General features: G+C 38.9%; 1 protein-coding gene across 2 annotated transcripts in view; it reads left to right on the top strand.

Annotated features, from left to right (window-relative positions):
• BRWD1 (bromodomain and WD repeat domain containing 1) overlaps positions 1–26,858 on the top strand; it is a 132,848-nt gene that overhangs the window by 33,197 nt on the left and 72,793 nt on the right. For both annotated transcript variants that reach the window (XM_015132876.3, XM_077995738.1), the window contains 10 exons: positions 878–948; positions 2,387–2,487; positions 3,532–3,572; positions 5,582–5,680; positions 9,541–9,691; positions 9,934–10,068; positions 15,323–15,451; positions 15,619–15,844; positions 21,989–22,174; positions 25,038–25,221. In XM_015132876.3, coding sequence (XP_014988362.3) covers positions 878–948; positions 2,387–2,487; positions 3,532–3,572; positions 5,582–5,680; positions 9,541–9,691; positions 9,934–10,068; positions 15,323–15,451; positions 15,619–15,844; positions 21,989–22,174; positions 25,038–25,221 — 1,323 coding nt within the window. The remainder of the gene's footprint in view (positions 1–877; positions 949–2,386; positions 2,488–3,531; positions 3,573–5,581; positions 5,681–9,540; positions 9,692–9,933; positions 10,069–15,322; positions 15,452–15,618; positions 15,845–21,988; positions 22,175–25,037; positions 25,222–26,858) is intronic.

Genomic DNA, 26,858 nt, shown 5'->3' on the forward strand with positions numbered 1-26,858 from the left:
TTTCCTTTTTTTTTCTTCTTTTTTTTTTTGTTTTTTGACACAGAGTCTCGCTCTGTCACCCAGGCTGGAGTGCGATGGCGCGATCTCGGCTCACTGCAACCTCTGCCTCCTGGGTTCGAGTGATTCTCCTGTCTCAGCCTCCCAAGTAGCTGGGATTACAGGCGCCCGCCAGCACGCCCAGCTAATTTTTTGTATTTTTAGTAGAGTCAGAGTTTCACCAGGCTGGCCAGGCTAGTCTCAAACTCCTGACCTCAGGTGATCCACCCGCCTTGGGCTCCCAAAGTACTGGGATCACGGGCGTGAACCATCACGCCTGGTCTATTAGAAAATTATTAAGTGTGTCTTCAATAACTTGAATATGTGAAATTTTCAACAAATTTTGGGAAATCCAAATAAAGATAAAATATTTTTGTTAAAAAATGAGTTGTCAAATTGAGATGTATTTTGAGTCTCAAATACACACTGGAAAATTTCAAAGAGTTAATACGAAAGAATATGAAAGTATCTTGTAATTTTATTAATTTGCATTATATGTTGATATTTTGGGTGTATTAGGTTAAAGGAAATATGATTAATTTGATTTTTTTATATTTTGTAAAAATACACGGAAATATGTGGAAATATTTGGTATACAATAAGGTATTATAGAAATAAGACTGTAGCTGGGTGTTGTGCGTCTGTGGTTCCCAGCCACTAGGGAGGCTGAGGCTGGAGGGTCCCTTGAGCCCAAGAGTTTGTGTCTAGTCTGGGCAACATGGCGAGACCCTGTCTCTTAAAAAATTATAATATTTAAATATGCTAGATTAAAACCAATATTTTAAACTGTGTTAATGTGGTAAAATAATCTATCTTAAAGCAGCATCTTCTTCTTTTAAAGCCCACGTCCCCTGAAGTTCACTGAAAAGCCTAGGCCAGGCGTTCAAATGCTTTGTTCTTCTTTTAGTGTTGGTAAGAACTTCTTCACATTTTTTCTTAGTTTTTTTTTTTTTTTAAACATTTATTAAATGACCACTTTATTGCTAAGAACTTTTATTAGATACGTGGTAAATGACTTCTGATGTTTATTTTGTTAGGTTTAATTTATGATGTTCATTTTGTTAGCCTTGTTCTTCCAGTCCTCTATTCTGCCTTTGTCTGATTTCTGGTAGTAATCAGTGATATAAGAGATGTCTGGTAAAAGAGAGGCTTGAGGTGTCTACACAAGTGATTCCTATGCCTGTCCTATGTGTATGATAATCTAAACTTGTGATTTTCTTCGAATAGGCTAAACTGTGTATGTTTGATAGTTTAAATTTATTTCCCACACATATCTTGGTGAAATTATTCTTTTTCATTTTTTGTACAGTGAACTTGTGTGGTAGTTTTTTTCTTTTTTAGGATAGGTCAAAGACTTTTCCCTCATAAAATCTGAAAACTTGAACAAGCTAGGGTTAGGTATGTAAAATTGTTTAGAAAGCAGAACTTCTTTTCTTAAAAATATTTTTAGAGCACTGGTGCTTAATTGGCATTATATTGCCACCCTTAATAATACAGATGGGGAGGCCGGGCACAGTGACTCAATGCCTGTAATCCCAGTCCTTTGGGAGGCTGAGATGGGAGGATTGCTTCAGCCCAGGAATTTGAACCCAGCCCTGGCAACACAGTGAGAACACATCTCTTAAAAAAAACAAAAACAAAAACAAAATGACCTGGGCATGGTGCACACACCTGTGGTCCCAGCTACTCAGGAGACTAGGTGGGAGTATTGCTTGGTTCCAGGAGGTTGAGGCTGCAGTGAGCCATCATCGCACTAATGCACTCTAGCCTGGGCGACAGACTGAGACCGTGTTCCCTGCCCCACCAGCTGGCTCACACCTGTAATCCCAACACTTTGGGAGGCTGAGGCGGGTGGATCATCTGAGGTCAGGAGTTTGAGACCATCCTGACCGACATGGTGAGACCCCATCTCTACTAAAAATACAAAAAATTAACTGGGCGTGTTGGCGTGCACCTGTAGTCCCAGCTACTTAGCAGGCTGAGGTAGTAGAATTACTTGAACCCGGGAGGTGGAGGTTGCAGTGAGCTGAGATCACACCGTTGAGCTCCAGCCTGGGCGACAGAGCAAGACTCTGTCTCAAAACAAAAACAAAAACAAAAACAAAACAAAAAAAAAACACAAAACAGGAGGAGATTGTGAATGTTTCCAGATTGATTGAATTAATTTTGTTTTTTAAAGCTACAAATACAGTTTTATAAGCTCTATATTGTGAGTTAGAAAATGCAACTGTTGAGATACACTTAGTTTTAGAGTAAATGATCTTTTCTTTTTATATTTTAATATAGAAATTTGATTTGTTCAGGTATTTGTTATAAACTGGATGTTTAAACTTTACCATTTTTATTTCAGGTGGTATGTTTTTAGCCACAGGTAGTACTGATCATGTAATCAGAATGTATTTTTTGGGTTTTGAAGCACCCGAAAAAATCGCAGAACTTGAAAGCCACACTGTAAGCATCCACGTTTTAAAATCCTTTAGATTAATTGTTAATACTATTCCTCTTACTGCTAAGGGGCATTGCTATTGGCTCTACTTTTATTTTTAATTTTTTCTTCTGTTGAACAAATGAACTGTCATTTATAACTTTTTGATGGTGTTAAGTTTTAAAATATTAAATCATAGTTGCATTTCTGAGATAAGTCATTGCTTGTGAATGTTGTCTTTTAAATTTTTGAATTATATTTGACAGTTAAAATATTGTTAAAGAGATGTTTGTATATTTATAAAAATGAAAATGTCTAGGTACAATTTTGTTAATTCTATTCTAATTTTAATTTAAGCATACAAGGAATTATATTTAAAGCGAGGTGTGTCATTGGCAACTCAGATTAGCTCTTGAGAGGCCTGATATTTTACAGTGGTTATTTTAGCTTTATGTTCAAAATCTTGATTATGACAGTTGATCTGGGTGGGTTAGGTTTAAGTGGGCCTATTTATCTAACCAAGCCCATGAAATAAGAATGTGGTTTTATTAATGTATAGTAAGATGGAAAACTGTCAGTGTTCTGAAGTACTACTGGTCAGGGTAAGGTCATCTTTTGTTTGAAGCTTTTGGGAAAGCCAGTCCACATCCAGAGATTATTTGATAAATACAGATTTAAATAACTTAAAACAACAATTTTTGTACAATTGAAAATGCCTTGTTTTTAGCTACTTTAAAGCCAATATTTTGAGCACTTTACACACATTTCACTTTCATATAAGTAATTTTAAACAGTTGTAATTATAAATAATGCTGTAAGTTTAGAAGCAAGGCTTTTTTTCCTGTTAGATGTGCCTTTCTTTCAAATGAAAGCTGTATTTTAGTAGTCTTGTTAGATTTGTAGTTAGTCTTCACTTAAATTTATAAAACATGTTGAATGATGGGGCTAAGCAACACAAGTACATATTTTGCTTGTTAAAGCAAATAGGCTTCTAGCATAAAACTTCATTTTTTCAAATTCGCAAACCATGTAGATGATCATTTTTGTATTTCTCCTTTTCCCTCCTTTAGGATAAAGTAGATAGTATCCAATTTTGTAACAATGGTGATCGGTAAGTGTGTGTTTGTATATGTGTGTGTGTGTGTTATTAGGCAAATTACAATGTGCTACGTATTAGTGTAGCTAACCTGTCATTTTGGATATATTTTTTCCCTTTATATTATGATTTTTTATTTTGTTTTTTCGAGACGGAGTTTCACTCTCCTTGCCCGGGCTGGAGTGCAATGGCATGATCTCAGCTCACCGCAACTTCTGCTGCCCGGGTTCAGGTTATTCTTCTGCTTCAGCCTCCTGAGTAGCTGGGATTACAGGTGCCCGCCACCATGCCTGGCTAACTTTGTATTTTTAGTAGAGATGGGGTTTCTCCATGTTTGTCAGGCTGGTCTCGAACTCCCGACTTCAGGTGATCCGCCCGCCTTGGCCTTCCAAAGTGCTGGGATTACAGGCATGAGCCACCACGCCCGGCCATTATTTTTTATTTTTAGTTGACTAATTGTCTATGTTTATGGAGCAACTATACTGTGGTGTTTTAATGTATGTTTACATTGTGTGATGATTAAATCAAGCCAATAAACATCTCTGCCACTTCACATACTTAGCATTTTTCTGTAGTCAGAACATCTGAAATCTCAGAAATTTTGAAATGATATATAATTAGCTGGAGTCACTGTCACTTTGTATATTGCAGATATTTATTAGTAAATATATTAATTGAATGAAAAGTGTCTAGGGTAGGGGTTGGGGGAGAAACACATGAAATGTAAGTTTTTAGAATTGTAGTTTCTGCCAGCTTCTAGTGACCAAAAGTAGTTTTTCTTTGGCTGGATGTCTGGTTTACTGAAAAAATAACGTGTAAGGATCATGAAATTTCTTGTTTGGGTAGTTTCTAAGAAACCACTGTGATTATATCCTGCAAAGAAATTATTATTTAAATCGTATCCTCCTTCTTTGCCTCCATTATGTGTCAGGTACCTTTGCTAAACTGTAATTGTTGAGAACTTAATTTGTTAATAGATTGATTTATTTTTACACAGTGTCCAACATGAATTAATTTGAATTAACAAATAAGGTGTTTAAAATGGAGCTATTGCCCTTATTTTCCTATTCTTCAAAACTTTTTTCTGTTTTTTTTTCTTCTTGGCATTTTTTTTTTTTTTTTTTTTTTTTTTTTGAGACGGAGTCTAACTCTGTTGCCTAGGCTGGAGTACAGTGGCGTGACCTCGGCTCACTGTGCTGCAACATCTGCCTCCTGGGTTCAAGCGATTCTCCTGCCTCAGCCTCCTGAGTAGCTGGGATTACAGGCACACGCCACCACGCCTGGCTAATTTTTGTATTTTTAGTAGAGATGGGGTTTCACCATGTTGGTCGGACTGGTCTCGAACTCCTGACCTTGTGATCAACCCACCTTGGCCTCCCATAGTGCTGGGACTACAGACGTGAGCCACTGCGCCCGGCCTCTTCTCAGCATTCTTATACATTGTATTCTCAAAACTTAAATCTGTTTGAAAAGCTATTGATTGAGTTTGAGGTGTGTTTTAATTTCATAGGGCCAGGCAAATCATAGAAAACCAAATTTTTTTTCCCATCCAGATATGCTCTAAATACCTGTCTTTTGAATTAACACCTGTGGATTGTCCTGTTGTCAGGACAGCTACATTACATTCTTTTTTTTTTTTTTTTTTTTTTTTTTGAGACGGAGTCTTGCTCTGTCACCCAGGCTGGAGTGCAGTGGCCGGATCTCAGCTCACTGCAAGCTCCTCCTCTCGGGTTCATGCCATTCTCCTGCCTCAGCCTCCCAAGTAGCTGGGACTACAGGCACCCGCCACTTCGCCCGGCTAGTTTTTTGTATTTTTTAGTAGAGACGGGGTTTCACCGTATTAGCCAGGATGGTCTCGATCTCCTGACCTCATGATCCGCCCGTCTCGGCCTCCCAAAGTGCTGGGATTACAGGCTTGAGCCACCGCGCCCGGCCAGACATTCTTTTTTTTGCATGTGATTTTAATTGTAGACCTTGTTGGAAAGTGTGTGAATATAGTAAGATCCTGTTCTGCATGTTTTAAGGTTCCTAAGTGGTAGCAGAGATGGAACAGCACGGATTTGGAGATTTGAGCAGTTAGAATGGAGGAGCATTTTATTGGATATGGCTACTAGAATCTCAGGGTAAGTTGAGATTGTTAGAAGTAGGTGCATCATAGGTGTTTGATCTATGTCTCTCTCTCTCTCTCTCTGTGTGTGTGTCTCTCAGTGGTTATTTTGTTGAGATTATAGCTACCTTCTGTTATGAAGAGCTGTGGTATAAGCGAATAGCTGCCTACTGCATATTAGGTGAACCAGATACATCCAGATAAATTTATCCTTACATTGTGTAGCAAAGAATAACATGTACTTTTTCTATTGCTCAGAGCATTGACCTTCTTCTTAGGTGTTGCATTTAAAAGCTTCCACAAGTAAAAAAGATAAAATTGACTCAAGTACATTAAGAGTGGAAATTATACTTTTCTATGGATAGGATTTTTGAAAAATTTTAAAAGCAGCTTAGAGCCAAGGCTGGGAAATAGGGTAAGCAAACATACTTTATTGTTAAGGTTAAAAAAAAAATTGAGCTCCAGCCTGGGCGACAGAGTGAGACTCTGTCTAAAAATAAAAGTCATGGATTTTACTTTAGAATTTGTTTCCTAATTTTAACTTTGCACTTTTTCATACCAGTTTTTCTGAGAAATATTTCCACATTTTGTCTTTTGGAAATCATGTCTGCTTTATTTCTATTAAAAAATTCTTTTTTTTCTGAGACAGGATCTCACTGTGTCGCCCAGGCTGGAGCGCAGCGGTATGCTCGTGCCTCACTTCAGCCTTGACATCCTGGCCTCAAGCAGTACCCCCTTCTCAGCCTTCCGAGTAGTTGGGACTATGAGCATGAGCCGTCACGCCTGGCTAATTTTTATGTTTATTTTTTTGTAGTGACTATTGTTCAGGCTGGTCTCAAACTCCTGGGCTCAAGTGATCCTCTCACCTCTGCCTCCCAAATGCTTTGTTTTTAATAACAGAAATTGACTTATATTCTCTGCTGTAGCTCAAAGAATTGTATTGCATTTTCAAGATAAATTTGATCTTCTTATTTTTGTGGAATTATCTGTGATGGAGAATGAAAAGTATATATACTGGAAATTTGATAACCCTTGTTCATAAACAAATTAAAAAATCTTATATATAACAATGTTACATCTCAGTATGAAAGTGAGTACTGGCAATCCTTGATTAGTTGAAATAATGAAAGGGAATGGGGGTGAAGATAATTTAAAATCAATTTCACCTATTATTGTTTTATTAAGCAAAATAGAAACATCAGTGTCAAAACTGGAATGAAAATTTTTAAATGAGACTGAAAACTGTTTAGTTTTCTTGCTGACACACTCCATCCATGAAGGGGACTTTTCCTGTAATTTTCTTCATGAGAAAATATCTTCTCATTTTAAGTTTTCTTGTTTTCAAATCTTGAAAAACAAGAGTCTTTTGTATGTAGGAATTGATTGATCTGTTTTAGTGTTCTAATATTGGCATATCAACTTGATGAAATGCAACATATCTGTTGGTAAATTCAAAGTTATTAATTTGTGGCTGGGCGTGGTGGCTCACGCCTGTATTCCTACCACTTTGGGAGGCTGAGGCAGGCAGATCGCCTGAGGTCAGGATATCGAGACCAGCCTGGCCAACATGGTGAAACCCTGCCTCTACTAAAAAAAATACAAAAATTAGCTGGAGATGGTGGCATGTGCCTGTAATCCCAGCTACTCGGGAGGCTAAAGCAGGAGGATCACTTGAACCTAGGACACAGAGGTTGCAGTGAGCCCAGATGGAGCCACTACACCCCAGCCTGGGTGACAGAGCTGGACTCCGCCTCAAAAAAAAAAAAAAAACAAAAAACCTAAGTTATTAATTCGAAAGCCTTTTAGCTTAAAGTGAAGAATGGAGTCTTTGCCTTTATTCCATTTTACTTTTTTTTTTTTTTTTTTTGGAGACAGAGTCTCGCTCTGTCGGGAGTGGCGTGATCTGGGCTCACTGCAAGCTCTGCCTCTTGGATTCACTCCATTCTCCTGCCTCAGCTTCCCGAGTAGCTGGGACTCCAGGCGCCTGCCACACGCCCGGCTAATTTTTTTTGTATTTTTAGTAGAGACGGGATTTCACTATGTTAGCCAGGATGGTCTCAATCTCCTGACCTCGTGATCCACTCACCTTGACCTCCCAATGTGCTGGGATTACAGGCGTAAGCCGCTGTGCCCGGCCTCCATTTTACTTCTTAATATTATTCTACCCTCAACACCAATCAATCTAGTTAGAATTATTCTCTCTTCTGTGTGTGTTTTCTTTTGTAGTTACGTAGATAGCTGTTTTATAGCACTCATATTTTTATAGCTGTATTCTTTTCTTTTTTTTTTTTTTTTTTTTTTTGAGACAGAGTGGCACGATCTCAGCTCATTGTAAGCTCAGCCTCCCGGGATCAAGCGATTCTCCTGCCTCAGCCTCCCGAGTTGCTGGGATTACAGGCACCCGTCACTACGCCCAGCTAATTTTTGTACTTTTTGTAGAGGCATGATTTCACCCTGTTGACCAGGTTGGTCTGGAACTCCTGGCCTCAAGTGATCTGCCCACCTTGGCCTCTCAGAAGTGCTGGGATTACAGGCATGAGCCACCGTGCCCGGCCTTTGTTAATTAAAACATGTTAGATGCTTGTAATTTTTTTTTTTTTTTTTTTTTGAGACAGAGTCTTGCTCTGTCACCCAGGCAGGAGTGCAGTGGTGCAATCTTGGCTCACTGTAAGCTCCACCTCCTGGGTTCACGCCATCCTCCTGCCTCAGCCTCCCTAGTAGTTGGGACTACAGGCGCCCGCCACCACGCCTGGCTAATTTTGTTTTTGTTTTTTGTTTTCGTATTTTTAGTAGAGATGGGGTTTCACCGTGTCAGCCAGGATGGTCTCGATCTCCTGACCTCATTACCCGCCCGCTTCGGCCTCTCAAAATGCTGGGATTACAGGCATGAGCCACCGTGCCTGGCTGATGCTTGTAATTTCTTAAAACATATTCTATTATTTCAGTACCTTTAGGCCTTCCCTACCTCACTGTTGACTGCTATAATACAGAGACCCTTTGCATATAGCTTTTTTTTTTTTTTGAGACCTAGTCTTGCTCTGTCACCCAGGCTGGGTGCAATGGTGCGGTCTTGGCTCACTGCAGACTCTACCTCCCAGGTTCAAACGATTCTCCTGCCTCAGCCTTCTGAGTAGCTGGGAATACAAGTGTGTGCTACCACACCAGGCTGATTTTTGTATTTTTAGTAGAGATGAGATTTCACCATGTTGGCCAGGCTGGTCTCAAACTGCTGACCTCGTGATCTGCCTGCCTCGGTCTCCCAAGATGCTGGGATTATAGTCGTGAGCCACTGCTCCTGGCCCTCCATAACACTTTTATAAAGGATGAAAAACATTCCAGGCATGTGTATCCAAGACCGTTCTTGCCAAGGGGCCTATAGGAGTAGACTGTAGGAAAGTTGTATAAAGAGATGAGAATAGTCCCATTTGCAGTTCAGATTGAACGTCTGTGTGTCAGTTATTTTTCTAAACATTGGGGATATGAATATGAGTTAACTTATTTTTGTGTTCCTAAAATTTTTTTGTCTTCTATGGAGAGAAACAGTTGAAAGTGTTAGCAATAGATTTGTATTCAGAGGAAGGAAATAATAGGAAAGAAATAGGGAGAAAAAGCATTGCTTTCATAAGCAGTAATGGTGTCCTAAAATCTGCGCTTATTCAGTCTCTGTACTATTTCTAAATTATCCCTTCCTTCTTCAGGTTTTGCCCTAAACTGTTTCTAGAAAATCTGTTCTGGGTCAGTTGTGATGAACTCACTGTAGGGTTGACGAGATAGGCACATGGGTTGGATTTCTTTATTTTTGTATTGATGAAGGATTGTATACATTGTATAGCCGACCATCTAAATAAGCTTACATGTTGTGTATTTTTTTGTTAGGGATTTATCTTCGGAAGAGGAAAGGTTTATGAAACCTAAAGTAACAATGATAGCTTGGAATCAGAATGATAGCATTGTTGTCACAGCTGTGAATGATCATGTCCTCAAAGTGTGGAATTCTTACACTGGACAACTGCTTCATAACTTACTGGTAGGTAGTTTCTGGTACAGTGTAACAAATGAGATTTTTTGAACTATGATTTTAATTTTGAAGCTATAAAAATAATATACTGAACAAGTTTCTTTCATGTAAACTATGAAATGATTAGAAATTTTTATAATTATAAATTATTGTCTAATACATTTTTAAAAGTATATGCTGTAACAGTATGTATTTTTAAATTTTCAATTTGTAACTTGTAAACCCTCCTTAATGTTACGATTTTGTTAAAGGGACATGCTGATGAAGTATTTGTTCTGGAGACGCATCCCTTTGATTCCAGAATTATGTTATCTGCAGGACACGATGGCAGCATATTTATATGGGATATTACAAAAGGTACCAAGATGAAACATTATTTTAATATGGTAAGTGAAGTGAGATGTACCTTGATACATGCTTGAATTTGTTTAGAGTGTTTGGGTTACAAGGCTTAGCCAGAAATTGATCTGCTTGTTTTGGCAGTGTGTTTTTACAAATCAGCATATTCAAAGCCTGCTAAATATTTGACAGTTACATGTATATACATACATACGTGAAATTCTCTGTATGACTGATTTATATGAGGGAGACATTTTTAAGTTACTTGTTCAGCATTTTGTGTGCCTGTATGTGTTTAAATTGGTAAAATTATGGCAATTATAAAAACTTTTTCACTACTTGAATTTATTGAAATATTTCATAACAAATAGAAATATAAAAATGGTAACATAAAATAATAAAATGACATTATTAGTATTCAATATTAACCAAATATTACAGTATTTGATTACTGGATTTTTAGTAACCCTGGGCTGGGTGTGGTGACTCTGAACTTCCAGCACTTTGGGAGGCTGAGGCAGGAGGCTTGCTTGAGCCTAGGAGTTCAACACCAGCCTGGGCAATGTAGTGAGACACTCTCTTAAAAAAGAAAACTCCCAAGATGGTTGATCTAGAAATAAAACATTATTAGATTTTCCTAACCTTTTTCTTTCTGCACAGGTATATTCTTTTTTTTTTTTTGAGACAGAGTCTTTGCTTTGTCGCCCAGGCTGGGGTGCAGTGGCCGGATCTCAGCTCACTGCAAGCTCCGCCTCCCGGGTTCACGCCATTCTCCTGCCTCAGCCTCCCGAGTAGCTGGGACTACAGGCGCCTGCCACCTCGCCCGGCTAGTTTTTTGTAGTTTTTAGTAGAGACGGGGTTTCACAGTGTCAGCCAGGATGGTCTCGATCTCCTGACCTCGTGATCCACCCGTCTCAGCCTCCCAAAGTGCTGGGATTACAGGCTTGAGCCACCGCGCCCGGCCAGTAACATCTTTTTAGATACATTTTGCTCCGTGGACCAGAATCCAGTTCAAGCTCATGCATTGTGTTTAAGTGGTTGTATCTTTCTAGTTTTCTTTTTTTTCTTTTCTTTTCTATTTTTTTTCTTTTTGAGACGGAGTCTCGCTCTATCGCCCAGGCTGGAGTGCAGTGGCGCGATCTCAGCTCACTGCAAGCTCTCCCTCCTGGGTTCACGCCATTCTCCTGCCTTAGCCTCCCAAGTAGCTGGAACTACAGGCACCCACCACCACGCCTGGCTAATTTTTTTGTATTTTTTAGTAGAGACGGGGTTTCACTGTGTTAGCCAGGATGGTCTTGATCTCCTGACTTCTTGATCTGCCCGCCTCAGCCTCCCAAAGTGCTGGGATTACAGGCGTGAGCCACCGTGCCCGGCCTCTAGTTTTCTTTAATTATCATCAGGCCCCTGTCAGCCTTTTTTGTTTTTCCTCTTTATTGGCCTTTAACTTTTGTTGAATATTAGCAAGTATTATTACAGAGTGTCCTCAGTTTTGTCTGATATTTTTTCATGATTAGATTGTTACAGTTTTTTAAATGAAGTAAAACATAAATGATATTGTGTCCTTCATGAATCATGTTAGGAGGCACGTGGTATTTATTTGTCCCCTTATTATGGTGATAATTTTCTGTTTTTTTTTTTTTTTGGAGATGGAGTTCTGCTTGTTCCCCAGGCTGGAGTGCAATGGTGTGATCTGGGCTCACTGCAACCTCCACCTCCTGGGTTCAAGCGATTCTCCTGCCTCAGCCTCCCGAGTAGCTGGGATTACAGGCACCTGCCACCACACCCAGCTAATTTTTTGTATTTTTAGTAGAGACAGGGTTTCACCATGTTGGCCAGGCTGGTCTTGAACTCCTGACTTCAGGTGATCACCTGCCTTGGCCTCCCAGTATAATTATTGAACTAATTTTTTTACTAGCTCTTTTGAGACTAATCTAAATAACCTGTTTCTTATTAAATTTTTACCCACAAATATTGGATCCATTGAAGATTTTCCAGTGGCATCATTCCTTCCATATTTATTAGTTGGCATCTTTGCATACAGTGGTATTTTTTTTTTCCTCCTCCAACTTTTAAGTTCAGGGGCTACCTGCTATGTGCAGGATGTGCAGGTTGGTTACATGGGTAAATGTGCTTGCACGTAGTTTTGTAATCTTATTTCATGTAAAAATCTTTTTTTGAAATTTTTATTTTTAAAGAATTTATGGATGTATTTTTGAGTATAAATTCATCCTGTCTCAGAAGAAAGTTAACTTTTACACAGTTTCTATTGTTGAGTACTTAAGTGGTTTCTAAAATATGTATGGCACTTTGAATAGCCTTGTACATGATTATTTCCCTGAGATAAATTCTGAAGGAATTCTTGTGTAAAAGGGTTTTAGCATTTTTAAGGCTTTATATGTGTGAGACATTTTGTGAGTTTACTCTTCAGCTTATACTGAGTTACAATTCAAAGTGTACTTTTTTTTTTTTTTGAGACAGAGTCTCGCTCTGTCACCCAGGCTGGAGTGCAGTGGCGCGATCTCAGCTTACTGCAGGCTCCGCCTCCCGGGTTCATGCTATTCTCCCACCTCAGCTTCCTGAGTAGCTGGGATTACGGGTGCCTGCCACCACGCCCGGCTCCTTTTGTTTTTGTATTTTCAGTAGAGATGGGATTTCACCGTGTTAGCCAGGATGGTCTCAATCTCCTGATCTTGTGATTGCCTGCCTTGGCCTTCCAAAGTGCTGGGATGACAGGCGTGAGCCACTGTGCCTGGCCTGTGTAATGTATTTTAGATGCAGTGTAGTAGCATCCTATTGATGAATTCTTAGACCTTTGAGTCTCAGGTTCTTAGACCTTTGATTAAATGCATTATAAAACATTTCAAATAGTATGACCAAAGTACAAATACACGATTAGGCATCTCTGAAAGCTGTGTTTCTGTGTGTTCAAATTATTGGAAAAAGAACTAAGCATTCTCGGACAATTTTTCTATCGTTTTAAAATCCATAGGATAACATCCATTACCTTAACTATCCTTTGAAACTCAGAACTAATATTACATCCTGAATTTAACTCCTCAAAACAAAAACTACATTAATTTAGGCTTTAAGCAGAATATTAGCGGAAAAATTCTGTGCCAAAGAATAATCTGAGAAAACTTCACGTGGGCAACAATGATCTTTCCAGTTGCATAGCGAACATTGGCCTTGTTTACTGACATTTCCTTACTGCTCAGCTGAGAGGCTCATAATTCCTAATTCTAGATAAACTAAATAGAGTTGTCAGTTACTAATAGCAACAATATTTCATGAATACATAATAAACTTTAATGTGACATTTTTCTCCATACACAGTTGCAGGTTGCATTTTGTCAGGAATCATTGTAGAGGATGCTTCAAATTACAAGTGAATCCCCGTTTTCCTTGCTCTGCTTAGATAGGTTTGCCCACTTGAGAAAACTTTCATCTCAGCAAGTATTCTTTTGGTGCAGTTAAGTCCACGTGTACGACGGGAAGAGTTGCTGCCACCATCTTCAGCTTGCCAGTTTTGAGATTTTGCCACTCCCTCTCCACCAGTGTCTGCTTTAACTGACTGACGGTCCCAGGCCAGGGATGCAAAGTGGTACACAGGCGCAGGTTGTGCTGTGGCACAGGTGGCTCCTGGAAGGACCATGTGGATGAATCCGTGTTCCTATGTTTTAATGATCAGTTGGAGGAAAAAAATATATATATACACAAACACAATTTTTTCCTTTTTTTTTTTTTTTTGAGACGGAGTCTTGCTGTGTGGCCCAGGCTGGAGTGCAGTGGCGCGATCTCGGCTCACTGCAAGCTCCACCTCCCGGGTTCACGCCATTCTCCCGCCTCAGCCTCCGAGTAGCTGGGACTACAGGCGCCCGCCACCACGCCCGGCTAGTTTTTTGTATTTTTAGTAGAGATGAGGTTTCACCATGTTAGCCAGGATGATCTCGATCTCCTGACCTTGTGATCCACCCGCCTCGGCCTCCCAAAGTGTTGGGATTACAGGCTTGAGCCACTGTGCCCGGCCTCCTTTTTATGTTAAGAGAATATGAATTAATATGCACATCTTATTCAGCAATCCTCTGAATATCCAAGTAACTTTATTTTTTCCACGTTCGATAATTGGCATCCATTCATGTGCAGCAATAATGAGGTATCACTATTCAAGCAGTGACTTATTTGGGTGTGGACGTGAGTTTGTTCTCGCACTTACTGAGTAGATGTCTCATTTTTCCAACACTGAACACGCAACGTTTAGTTACTGGAAAGTTAAAGGTGCAGACAACAAACATGTATAGCTCTACCCTGCAGAGTTAAATAACTAACAACTATAAATTGATAGTATTAAACTAATAGACTTTACAGTTTAAAAGGAAGAATAAAACAGTATAAAAATAGTCTATTTAAGGTTACACTCATGATAGATTTAGAGCATCCTTTCTGAAATCTCTGGTACTTTGAAGTTCAGGTAATTGTGACTGTGGGCTTTTCCATATATAGGCTTGAGATCTGGCAGCATTGCCAAATTTTGCATGGTGCTTAGTCATCTTGGTGAGCTGAAGTAGAGCCCTCCTTAAAATCTAGGAAAGTGTTCATTTTAGTTCACGAATACCAAATTTTCTTAATCTTCATTCATTTATCTTGTAGCTTATTATCCTTTTATTATATATAAGACAAAAATTTATGAAATTATTTATAAGAAGTAAAAGAAACCTTCACTTTGGATTGGGTTGTTAGCTTTCATTTGAGCACTTGGAGAACTAATGCTTAGAAGAACTTTGAAGACCTTTTTCTAGGCTAGTTATGTCTAAAATGAATTTTATTTTTTGGGACTATCGATTGATGTATATGCTTAATGAAACATTTGTTTTTATTTTTATTTTACAGAGTCTCACTCTGTCACCCAGGCTGGAGTGCAGTGGAGTACAGTGGTGCAGTCTTGGCTCACTGCAACCCCTGCCTCCTGGGTTCAAACGATTCTTGTGTTTCAGCCTCCCGAGTAGCTGGGACTACAGACGCACACCACCATGCCTGGCTAATTTTTTGTATTTTTAGTGGAAACAGGGTTTCACCATGTTGCCCACGGTGGTCTCGAACTCCTGTGCTCAGGCAGTCTACCTGCTTCCACCTCATAAAGTGCTGGGATTACAGGTGTGAGGCACCATGCCAGGCTGAAACATTTGTTTTTAAATTTTTTTTCAGAAGGGTTATATTGTCACAGGTTATCCACATTAAACAAGTTTACATAGCAAATCACTTGCATAGAATTGGTCCTAACTTTTTCCTCTTTGTGTTTCCTAGATTGAAGGACAAGGACATGGAGCTGTGTTTGACTGTAAGTTTTCACAGGATGGACAGCATTTTGCCTGTACAGATTCTCATGGGCATCTTCTGATATTTGGTTTTGGATGCAGCAAGCCATATGAAAAGGTCATTTTTAATACTTTGTTGTTGCATGCAAGTAGTAGTTATGAGCTGACAGTTTAGCTGACTGATTTGATTTCCTTGTTTTTCTAGTTTTAATTAACTGTTTAACATTTGTTTCCTTTAATATGTATGAACCTTAAAATGTCATCCTGTGAACTTCATTTTTCTAGATTCCTGATCAGATGTTCTTCCATACTGACTATCGACCACTTATTAGAGATTCTAATAATTATGTCTTAGATGAGCAAACTCAGCAGGCTCCTCATCTTATGCCTCCACCATTCTTGGTAGATGTAGATGGAAATCCTCATCCAACCAAGTATCAGAGATTAGTACCAGGCCGAGAAAATTCCGCAGATGAACATTTGATTCCACAGCTGGGCTATGTGGCAACAAGTAAGTGCAGTCCTTTTTTTTTTTTTTTTTAAAGTTGTATGTGAATATCTTAAAGTATAATATAAAGAATTGGCCGGGCGCGGTGGCTCACGCCTGTAATCCCAGCACTTTGGGAGGCCGAGGCGGGCGGATCACAAGGTCAGGAGATCGAGACCACGGTGAAACCCCGTCTCTACTAAAAATACAAAAAATTAGCCGGGCGCGGTTGTGGGCGCCTGTAGTCCCAGCTACTCGGGAGGCTGAGGCAGGAGAATGGCATGAACCCGGGAGGCGGAGCTTGCAGTGAGCCGAGATCGCGCCACTGCACTCCAGCCTGGGCGACAGAGCGAGACTCCGTCTCAAAAAAAAAAAAAAAAAAAAAAAAAAAATATATATATATATATATATATAAAGAATTTCCTTCCCTTTAGATCCCCCAGTTATTAACATTTTGCAATATTTGTTTTATCTTTTTTTTATCTGTGTATTGTTTTGAACCATTTAACTTCTGGACCTCATGCAACATTTACCTCTAAATAAGAACAACATTCTCTTACATAACCATAGACACTTATGACAATTAGGACATTTTACATTCAAATAATATTATCAAATCTGTAGTGTATAACCAAAAATTTCCAGTTATTCTAATAATGTCTGTTTATAGCTTTTAAAATTCTCCCAATTTGGGACCGCATATGAAATATGAAATTTAGTTGTCATAGTTCCTTCGTTTCCTTTAATCTGTAGCAGGTTGTCAGTTTTTGACTTCCATGATATTGATGTATTTGAAGATTATAGGTCAGGAATTTTGTAGAAGGCCTCAATCTGGGTTTATCTGCTTCCTCTTGGTTAGGTTCCAGTAATGCATTTTTGACAGAATACAACATAAATGATGTTCTAGTCTTAATAGAGCATCCTGTCAGGATGCTTATGATTGTGGTTTGTCTAATTACTGGTAATGTTGTTTTTGAACCCTTGGTTAATGTGGTGTTTGCCAAGTTTCTTCACTATAAACTTAATATTTTTCTCTTCGTAATTAATGGTAATTTGTGGGGAGGTATGTCAATAACCTGTTCATTGTCAAACTTTACACTCAAGTTTTAGGACCCATTGATGAGTTTTGCCTGAATCAGTTGTTACTGTGAATACTGCAAAGTGGTTATTTTCTAACTTTATCATTGTTCCATCATTGTGTCATATGTATCATTGCATGTGACTGTCTATTGCTCACCCCTTTATTTATTGATGAGGCTCATTACATTTTAGTATGGGCTTCTGTCTGTGGTTAGTGGGTTATATTATTCACATAATCCTTAGGTTTGACTCTCAGAGCCTTTTGAAACTGCCCTTTCCCAAGTCCCTTATACTTTTTCAGTCACTTCTTTCCTTTTCTGGATGTAGGGTGTTCCAGGTTTGTCTTGTACTTTTCTCTGTCGTAGCCAAGTGCCAAGTTCTTTTTTGTGTTAATAGCAGGGCAGCGTTTCTCTACAGATACTAAAGAAAAAATGCTATTTGTGTTTCTGGATGAGGATTTATTGAAACTAAATCACCAGCTACATATAAAGTTAAAACCTAATGTAGATTACTATATGCTGGCTATTTCAAATGTTATTTTTTATTACTTTTATTGAAGTGTACTTTATATACAAAATTCACCAATTTTAAGTGTACAATTCAAGAGTGTGTGTGTGTGTGTGTGTGTGTGTGTGTATTTTTTGAGGCAGGGTCTTACTCGTTTGCCCAGGCTGGAGTGCAGTGGTGCAATCTTGGTTGACTGCAGCCTCTGGCCTCCCAGGGTCAAGTGATCCTCCTACCTCAGCCTCCTGAGTAGCTGGGACTGTAGGCGTGTGCCAACACATCTGGCTAACTTTTGTATTTTTAGTAGAGACAGGGTTTTGCCATGTTTCCCAGGCTGTCAAATATGTTTTGACAGATGTTAAATAATCAAGTAACCACCACCACAATCAAGATATAAAACATTTATACCACCCCCAAAAGTCCCCAGGACCTGTTTGGAATCAGTCCTCTCCTTTCTCTCAGTCCCTTGTAAACAGCGTTATATTTTCTGTCACTTTAATTTTGTCCTTTAAGAGGGTTTTATATAGAAAGTGTAATCTTTTTTTTTTTTTTTTAAGGAGACAGAGTCTTGCTCTGTTGGCAGGCTGGAGTGCAGTTGCACAATCTTGGCTCACTGCAACCTCCGCCTCCTGGGTTCAAGTGGTTCTCCTACTTCAGCCTCCTGAGTAGCTGGGACTATAGGCATGTGCTACCACACCCAACTAATTTTTGTATTTTTAGTAGAGATGGGGTTTCGCCATGTTGACCAGGATGGTCTTGATCTCTTGACCTCATGATCTGCCTGCCTCGGCCTCCCAAAGTGCTAGGATTACAGGCGTGAGCCACCTCGCTTGGCCACAAAGTGTAATCTTTTGTGTCTGGCTTCTTTGACTTAGTATGGTGCTTTTGAGATTCCTTAGTGTTGTTGCATGTATCAGTAGTTTGTTCCTGTTTATTCATTGGGGCAGATAGTGCCCCATGAAATAGATGGGTATATCATCATTTGTTTTTGCATTCACTGATGGTTAAAGGTTTGTTTCCAGTTTGGGGCTATCATCCAGATTGAAACATCCAACTGTCACGTGGAATTTGTCATTTCTCTCTTCAGTTTACTCAGTTCTTTATGTATTTTAAAGCTCATTCATTAGGTGCATACACATTTTGGATTGCTTGTCTTCTGGATGAAATAATTCTTTTCTCATGAAATGTTTCTCTGTATTTCTGAAAATATTTTTTGTTTTGAAGAGTCTTGTTTCATATTAATATAGCCAATTCAACTTCTTTTGGATCAGTATTGTCATGGTATATCTTTTGTCAATTCTTCCAGCTGATCTGTGTCTTTATATATCAAATTTGATAACTTATCTTTTAATTGGGATTTAAGTATTAAGTACTCTATTAAGTGTAGAGTGTTTACACTTAAATGTTCATATAGTATGGGTTCAAACATAGAGTATTCCTATTTGTTCCCTCTATATTCTTTTCGTTCTTTGTGCCTTTTTCCTTTTTCTTTTTTTCTTCTTCTTTGGGATTGGTGATTTTTTTGTGTTCCATATGACCTCCACTAATTTCTTGTTAGCAATACCTGTTTATTTGTATGTAATGATTGCTTTAGGGCAGAAATTGTCAATGTGTGGTTTGCAGGCCCATAGGTGTATCTGCAACCTTTTATGGAGTCTGCAAGGTCACAGCCATCTTCATAACAATACTGAGATATTTATTTTTTTATAGTGTTGACATTTGTACTGATGGATCACAGGTGGGTAGAAATAAACTTCTGGCAGTGTAGCACAAATCTTGGTTGTGGCACCAAAATAATAGGAGTTATTATATCCTTTACTGCTCTGCATTTGAATACATGTCTTTTTAATATTCTAGATATTAAAACTGGAAGTGTGCGTAAAGCACTTCTGCTGTGTATTCTGGCTCCTGGGAACTTGAACTATTTTCTGCCCTGTGGGAGCTCTGCAAATTTTTTGCGCAACTGCTTTTTTATGTTTTCCCCTCTCTACCCCATGCGTACACATATCAGTATTTAATTAAAAAAATTTTTTTTTGAGACAGAGTCTTGCTCTGTTGTCCAGGCTGGAGTTCGTTGGTGTGATCTTGGCTTATCTCGGGTTCAAGCAGTTTCCCTGCCTCAGCTTCCCAAGTAGCTGGGACTGCAGGTGTGCGCCACCACTCCAGGCTAATTTTTGTATTTTTAGTAGAGATGAGGTTTTACCATGCTGACCAGTCTGGTCTTGAACTCCTGATCTCAGGTAATCTGCCCGCCTCAGCCTCCCAAAGTGCAGGGATTACAGGCGTGAGCCACCATGCCCGGCCATGTATCAGTATTTAGTCAGATAATTGATGGGACCTCACTACAGATCTCTGGAGCTTTGTGTGCAGTTCAGTCTCCTCTGATATTCAGTCCTGCGTATTTTAACTTTCCTCTTCCAGCAAACTCTCATCTCTGTCTCCTCAACTCAGTTAGATCTGTGGATGCTGTTTGGGTTCTCTCTTTTGTTCTGTAACTTGGAGACTACCTCCAAAGAGTAATCTGGAGCAATCAAAGGGTTTGTCTCCATTGTTCCCCTTCTCTCAGGGATCACAGTCTTGTGCTGCCTATTGTGCAATGTCTGAAAGCTTTTGTTTTATGTATATTTTTTCCAGTATTGTAGTTGTTTATGGCAGAAGGCCACTTCCTCTATCAGTTAAGCTTTCATGGGTAGAACCCTCTTTCAGTATTTCAGTATCGATTGTATTATTCCATAGAGACAGTTAACATTGTGATATTTGAGAAGTTAACAGTTAAGTGTTCTGTGCTATGAAAGAAAAGTTAAGCTAAGTGCAGTGGCTCACGCCTATAATCTTAGCACTTTGGGAGGCTGAGGCAGGCGGATTGCTTGAGCTCAGGAGTTCGAGACCAGCCTGGGCAATATAGCAAGACCTTGTCTCTACCAAAAAGAAAAAAAAAAAAGGAAAGCTATATAGACTTAGGTTATTTTGGTTTATGACGATTAGAAATCTTCTTTGCCGTTTTCCCTTTAGTATCATGTTGTAATCTTAGAAATTTTGTGTTATAAGCAATACTAATTAAAGTCTTATTATCTTTTTAGATTAAGGCTCTACTGCCTTTTCAACTCATTTTTTGAGAGTGATAAAAAGTTACTGATTTTTAAAGACAAAGTTAATATGAGATATGACATTTAGCTCTTTTAAGTTCTTCATGGGTTTCCATAATAAAGACATTATCAGTAATATGCAAGGGAGTCTTAGTTAGCAGAATGGAAATGTGACCCCCCTTGCCCATCCCATAATACTATATGAGGTTTCGCAGTTTCTCTGTATGTTTTTATGGTGGCAAGTTATATTTTTGCATTCCTTTTGATTATTACCTTATTAATCTCCTTTATTTTTTATTTAATTATTTATTTATCTATCTATTTATTTATTTATTTGAGATGCAGTTTGACTCTGTCACCCAGGCTGGAGTGCAGTGGCATGATCTTGGCTCACTGCAACCTTTGCCTCCTGGGTTCAGGCAGTTCTCTAGACTCAGCCTCCCGAGTAGCTGTGATTAACAGGTGTGCGCCACCAGGCCTGGCTAATTTTTTTTGTATTTTCAGTAGAGACTGATCTTGAACTCTTGACCTCAAGTGATCCACCTGCCTTGGCCTCCAAAAGTGGTGGGATTACAGGTGCGAGCCACCACGCCCCAGCTGTAATCCCAGCACTTAGGGAGATTGAGGTGGGCCGATCACGAGGTCAGGAGATTGAGCCCATCCTGGCTAACATGGTGAAACCCCATCTCTACTTAAAAAAAAAAGAATACAAAAAATTAGCCAGACATGGTGGCGCCCGCCTGTAGTCCCAGCTAGTCGGGAGGTTGAGGCAGGAGGATGGCCTGAACCTGGGAGGCGGAGCTTGCAGTAAGCCGAAATGGCGGCACTACACTCTAGCCTGGGCAAAAAGAGTGAAACTCCATCTCAAAAAATTTCTGTACTTGAAGTAAGAATTGATGGGTACTAACTATGCTAAAAACATACCTAAGAAAGTAATTTGAGATTAGTGGGAGAGGCTTATGTAATGACCACCATCAATTTCACTGTTCTCCGAGGACTCTTGGGGCAGGGGGAGAGCTAAAGTTGTCTGTTGAAGGCTTAAAAAAGGTCTTACCTCCCTTATTTCCCCTTTCTTAAGACATAGAGAAGAAATTAAATCTCAGGGATTTTCTTGACATTGGAAATGACCCATAGTTGCTCTGTTCCTGTTAGAGACTCTGGGGAATAAGATTTTAGTGAAATATATCGAGTATAGTGAGGGGCATTAGTGTGGAAACAGCATAATAAAGTTTTACAGAAACATGTTTCCATGTTTCCACTTGCAGGAATTTCAGAGGCTGCTTTGAGGTTTTCGTAGTATTTAGTCCTCTACAGGAAGACTTCTGTTGGCTTTGAATCTTTTCTCTGACTTCTTGGTGATCATGTAGAGTATCTTTTTAAACTGGTTATTTTTCAAAAATGGGAATTCTGACCATTGTTAATGTATTTTGATTTGTACCCTAACGAAATTTTGTTTTCTGCTTTTATATGATTATATACTAAATAATTGAATTTGTAGGTGATGGAGAGGTAATTGAACAAATTATAAGCCTGCAAACCAATGATAATGATGAACGCAGCCCAGAATCGAGTATTCTTGATGGAATGATAAGACAGTTGCAGCAGCAGCAAGATCAGAGAATGGGAGCCGATCAGGATACTACTCCAAGAGGACTTTCAAATGGTGAAGAAACACCCCGGAGAGGTAATAGATAATGATAAATATTTTACCTGAATATGGCTGCATTGAAATTAAAGAGTAAATGAAGTCTTTGTCAGGTACCTGCAATGTGAGAAACTTGGGTAAACATTGTATTTTTACAACTTAATTAGTAGTCTGAAGGTGGCTTTATGAGGTGTAAGGTGATGTAGTAACAAATGGGTATTTGAGTTTCAAGTACTGCTGAAGCCTTTTGTGCTGTAAATATACAGTATTTGCAAAATTGTATTAAATAGGAGCGAATAACAAATTGCTTTTTAAAATAAAAACATAGTTCTAGCTTTTCTTTGCTTTAACATTGGTAACTTTTGAAAAACTGTATTGGGTAGAGTATGATTTTTCTTATTGAATCAGAAAGTTTGAAAACTTAATGCGTTTTCAGTGTTGAGTCCTTAATAGTGCAGTGTAGAAGTAAATACAGAACAATCGCCAGTCTCCTCTAATTTCCGCTATTTACTTTGTTTCTAGTCCAATGTGATTTAAAAGTTTCGTTATTCATTTAAAATAGTACTTTTTTCTCTTAGACTTACAGCATAAGTCTTTATTTTTTTATTTTGGAAAGAAAGGTTGGAAGAAGGATACTATGAACACCCATATATTTTTTACCTAGAATCCTTATATTACTATACTTGCCTTAGCTTTTTTTGTGTGTATGTGTGCACACACACATTCCTCTATGTTTTTCTGAAGCGTTTGAGAGTAAGACTTGTGACACTTTATACCTTAATGCTTCATCTTGTATCATCCAAGAACTAGAGGTACTCTCTTACATAACCATAATACAGCGATCACATTCAATAAGCTGAATATAATTGTTGATATAGCACTGCTATCTAATTTTGAGTCCTTACTTCCACTTCCCAGTTGTCTCAATAACTTGTCCTTCCTCATGCCTGTTTTTAGAAAAATTTAGAATTTAATGAAGCCCTGCTCATTACATTTTAGGATTATGTATTTTATTTTATTTTATTTTATTTTTTTGAGACAGAGTCTCTCTGTGTTGCCCAGCCTGGAGTGCAGTGGCCGGATCTCAGCTCACTTGCAAGTTCCACCTCCCGGGTTTACGCCATTCTCCTGCCTCGGCCTCCCGAGTAGCTGGGACTACAGGCGCCCGCCACCTCGCCTGGCTAGTTTTTTGTATTTTTTAGTAGAGACGGGGTTTCACCGTGTTAGCCAGGATGGTCTCGATCTCCTGACCTCGTGATCCGCCCGTCTCGGCCTCCAAAGTGCTGGGATTACAGGCTTGAGCCACCGCGCCCAACCTATGTCTTTTAATCCTGAAAAGTTTCCTCAGAGCACTGGTACTTTGGAAAGATTCGGGCCCGTTGTTTTCACAAGATTGCTCTCAATTTGGATTTGTCTGATTATTTCCTCATAATTGGATTCAGGTTAAACATTTAGACAGGAATACTGAATAGTTGATACTATGTCCTCAGTCTGTCATGGCAAGAGGCACAAGATACATAAACGCATTCTTCTGCACCTACTGTATTGCCTGAACAATATATTCTAGAAATCCATATCAGTTCACAGAATTCAGAATTCTTCATCCTTTTTTTTTTATTACAGGTTCGTACTCCTCCTCTGTGTGGAGTAACTAATCTTTGTAATCTCTTTATGGGCATTTAGGTTGTTTCTTATACTTTGCTGTTATAAGTGATGTGATAAATAGCTTTATGCATGTTTTCAAATTGTTGGAGAATAATGCTATGACTTGGGCAGTTAAATTTGGAATTTATATTTCTCAATTCAAAAATGTTTCTTCAATGTATAGTATTTTAATATAAATGCTTGGTTTACTAGTGGGGCATTTAATGCCATTTGAAGTTGGTGAAGCATAGTGTGTTCTCTGATGCACATTGGTACATGTGTGATTGGTAAATACAGTGTGGTACATAGAAGAGTGCAGAAGTTGCATTCACTTGTGGATTTTTCCCTAGGCAAGAAGAGCTGGCATGGCTGGAGTACAGCTCTATAGCTTCCCACAAGAATTAATATAACCCTCGGGTTTTCTGTTGTGTTAGTAGCAGGAGCCCCTTCACCTTGTATTGTAAGAAAATAAGCACTTTGTCTGGGACTTCCTCCTCAGAGGCTGGTCTCTGTGGCTTCCAGCTCATGGGAGGTTGCTCAGCCTCCTATACCCACCTTAACAGCAGCCCCTCAGGCTCAGAGCTTCACTGTTGTCTTCATTGCCTCATCACCCACTTGCCCAGCTCTAGTTTAAGCACGGCTGGCATTAACCCATAACATTTTATTTGTTTGACTTTTTAATAACCATCTTGACAGCTACTTGCCTTGGTGGCTCAGATTATCTCTTGAGAATCATGAGTATCATGATTACTGTTGTAAGACCACCTTGATTTCAGATACCTGTCTTCAGTTCAAAAAGACATTTTTTTAGTGTGCAATTTTGAAGACGGCACAGTTTTTAGGAATGCATATATAATGTAAAATGTACATTTTATAATTTCTGAAAGTCTAGTAAAAATTGAAATTTAGGTTTAATAGTTAATGTTTGTTCAGTATTCTACATTTTGATCTTAGTCATGTTAAGATTTTGTCAGGCTGAGTGCGGTGACTCATGCCTATAATCCCAGCACTTTGGGAAGCCATGGTGGGAGGATTGCTTGAGGCCAGGAGTTTGAGACTAGCCCGGGCAACATAGCGAGACCTTGTCTGTACAGAAAATTAATTTAAAAAAGATTTTTCTCACAAAGTGTTTTCAGTAGATACTTCTCTTAGTTCTTTATTTTTGGTGGGCATCTTAGGTGAACGTGTGCTTGTTACATGCTAAATGTATATTAGTTTAAAAGTGTATTGGAATCACTTCCTGATCATTTTTTCCTAGGTTTCAGAAGACTGAGCTTAGACATTCAGTCCCCTCCAAATATTGGTCTGCGTCGTAGTGGACAAGTTGAAGGTGTTCGTCAGATGCATCAAAATGCTCCACGCAGTCAGATTGCTACAGAACGTGACCTGCAGGCTTGGAAACGAAGAGTGGTTGTACCAGAGGTACCACTAGGCATATTTAGGTTTGTTTTAGGATATCTATTTATAATGTTTCTGTCTGTGAAAATATATTCATATGGTTATTTACACATTCTGTATTCCATTAATTGTGTAAATAATTGTATAAATATTTTAGTAATGAGTGGGAATCTTACTATTAAATTGTGGTAGGAAAATGTCAAAATTATTCTCTAATGTTTTTACTATGTTAAAGGTTTTCAGAGCCAGTCTCGTTTCGTTTCTTTTTTTTTTTTTTTTTTGAGACGGAGTTTCGCTCTTGTTGCCCAGGCTGGAGTGCAGTGGCGTGATCTTGGCTCACTGCAACTTCCGCTTCCCGGGATCATGTGATTCCCTGCCTCAGCCTCCCGAGTAGCTGGGATTACAGGCTCCCACCACCACGCCCAGTTAATGTTTTATATTTTTAGTAGAGACAGTGTTTCACTATGTTGACCAGGCTGGTCTTGAACTCCTGACCTCAGGCGATCCGCCTGCCTCAGTCTCCCAAAGTGCTGGGATTATAGGTGTGAGCCGCCGCGCCCGGCTTTGTCCTTTTTTATCCATACACACACACAAACCCACTTTTGTCCTTTCAGTATTATTTTGAAAGAAATCCTAGATGTAATATTATTTTTGTCCGTAAGCATATTAGTGTGTATTTCTAAAAGGTAAGAAATTTAAAAATGTATAAAATAATGCCGTTACCATACTTTATAAAAACCATACCTGGGTTTCTCGGTATAACCAAATATCCAGGCTGTGTTCCAGTTGTTTCAGGTGTCATAAATGTTTTCAGTTTTTTGCAAGACTGCTTCATAAATGATAATTCTATTAGAAGGCACACATAAATAGCCTCTTTTTGTGATGTTAGCAGCTATCAATGCTTAATGTGTAGATCATTAATTTATTAGCTGTTATAAAATCATGATTTTTAACTCTATGAAAACTTCTTCATTTATTATCTAGGACACTTCTAAAAAAGAAATCTACCCAAGTATACTTAATTATCCAGTAGCAAAGTTTGTATAGGAAAGGCAGAGTAGATGCTTATTTCGCTTTAAAATAAAGATTTATTCCTTTTCATTATTCAGCAACGACCAGTTTGTATGTGTGTGTGTGTTTTAATGTATAAATCAAATAGCTGGGGTTTAACTTACTTCTGGTATTCTTTATTGATGTTTAAATCATCTGTTTTCTAGCTATGAGGAGCCTCTTTTCAAGGCTCCCTATCCTTTGAAAATGACTAGTAGTTTTCCATAGCATCCTTACTATGAGACAGGGGAAGGTATTATAGTTCATCTTGTAAATTTTTTGACCTATATCTGAAATTAGTCTTTTAAGCAGCCCTATTTTCTTTGAGACAGAGTTGCTTTCGTTGTCCAGGCAGGAGTGCAATGGCACGATCTCGGTTCACCACAACCTCTGCCTCTGGGTTCAAGTGATTCTCCTGCCTCAGCCTCCCAAGTAGCTGGGACTACAGGCATGCGCCACCATGCCTGGCTAATTTTGTATTTTTAGTAGAGATGGGGTTTCTCCATGTTGGTCAGGCTGGTCTCGCACTCCCAACCTCAGGTGATCTGCCTGCCTTGGCCTCCCAAAGTGCTGGGATTACAGGTGTGAGCCACCATGCCCAGCCTAAGAAATGATATTTTATATTGCTTCT

This window comes from Macaca mulatta, chromosome 3, assembly GCF_049350105.2.
Source record: "Macaca mulatta isolate MMU2019108-1 chromosome 3, T2T-MMU8v2.0, whole genome shotgun sequence".
In the NCBI taxonomy this organism is placed as follows: Eukaryota; Metazoa; Chordata; class Mammalia; order Primates; family Cercopithecidae; genus Macaca; species Macaca mulatta.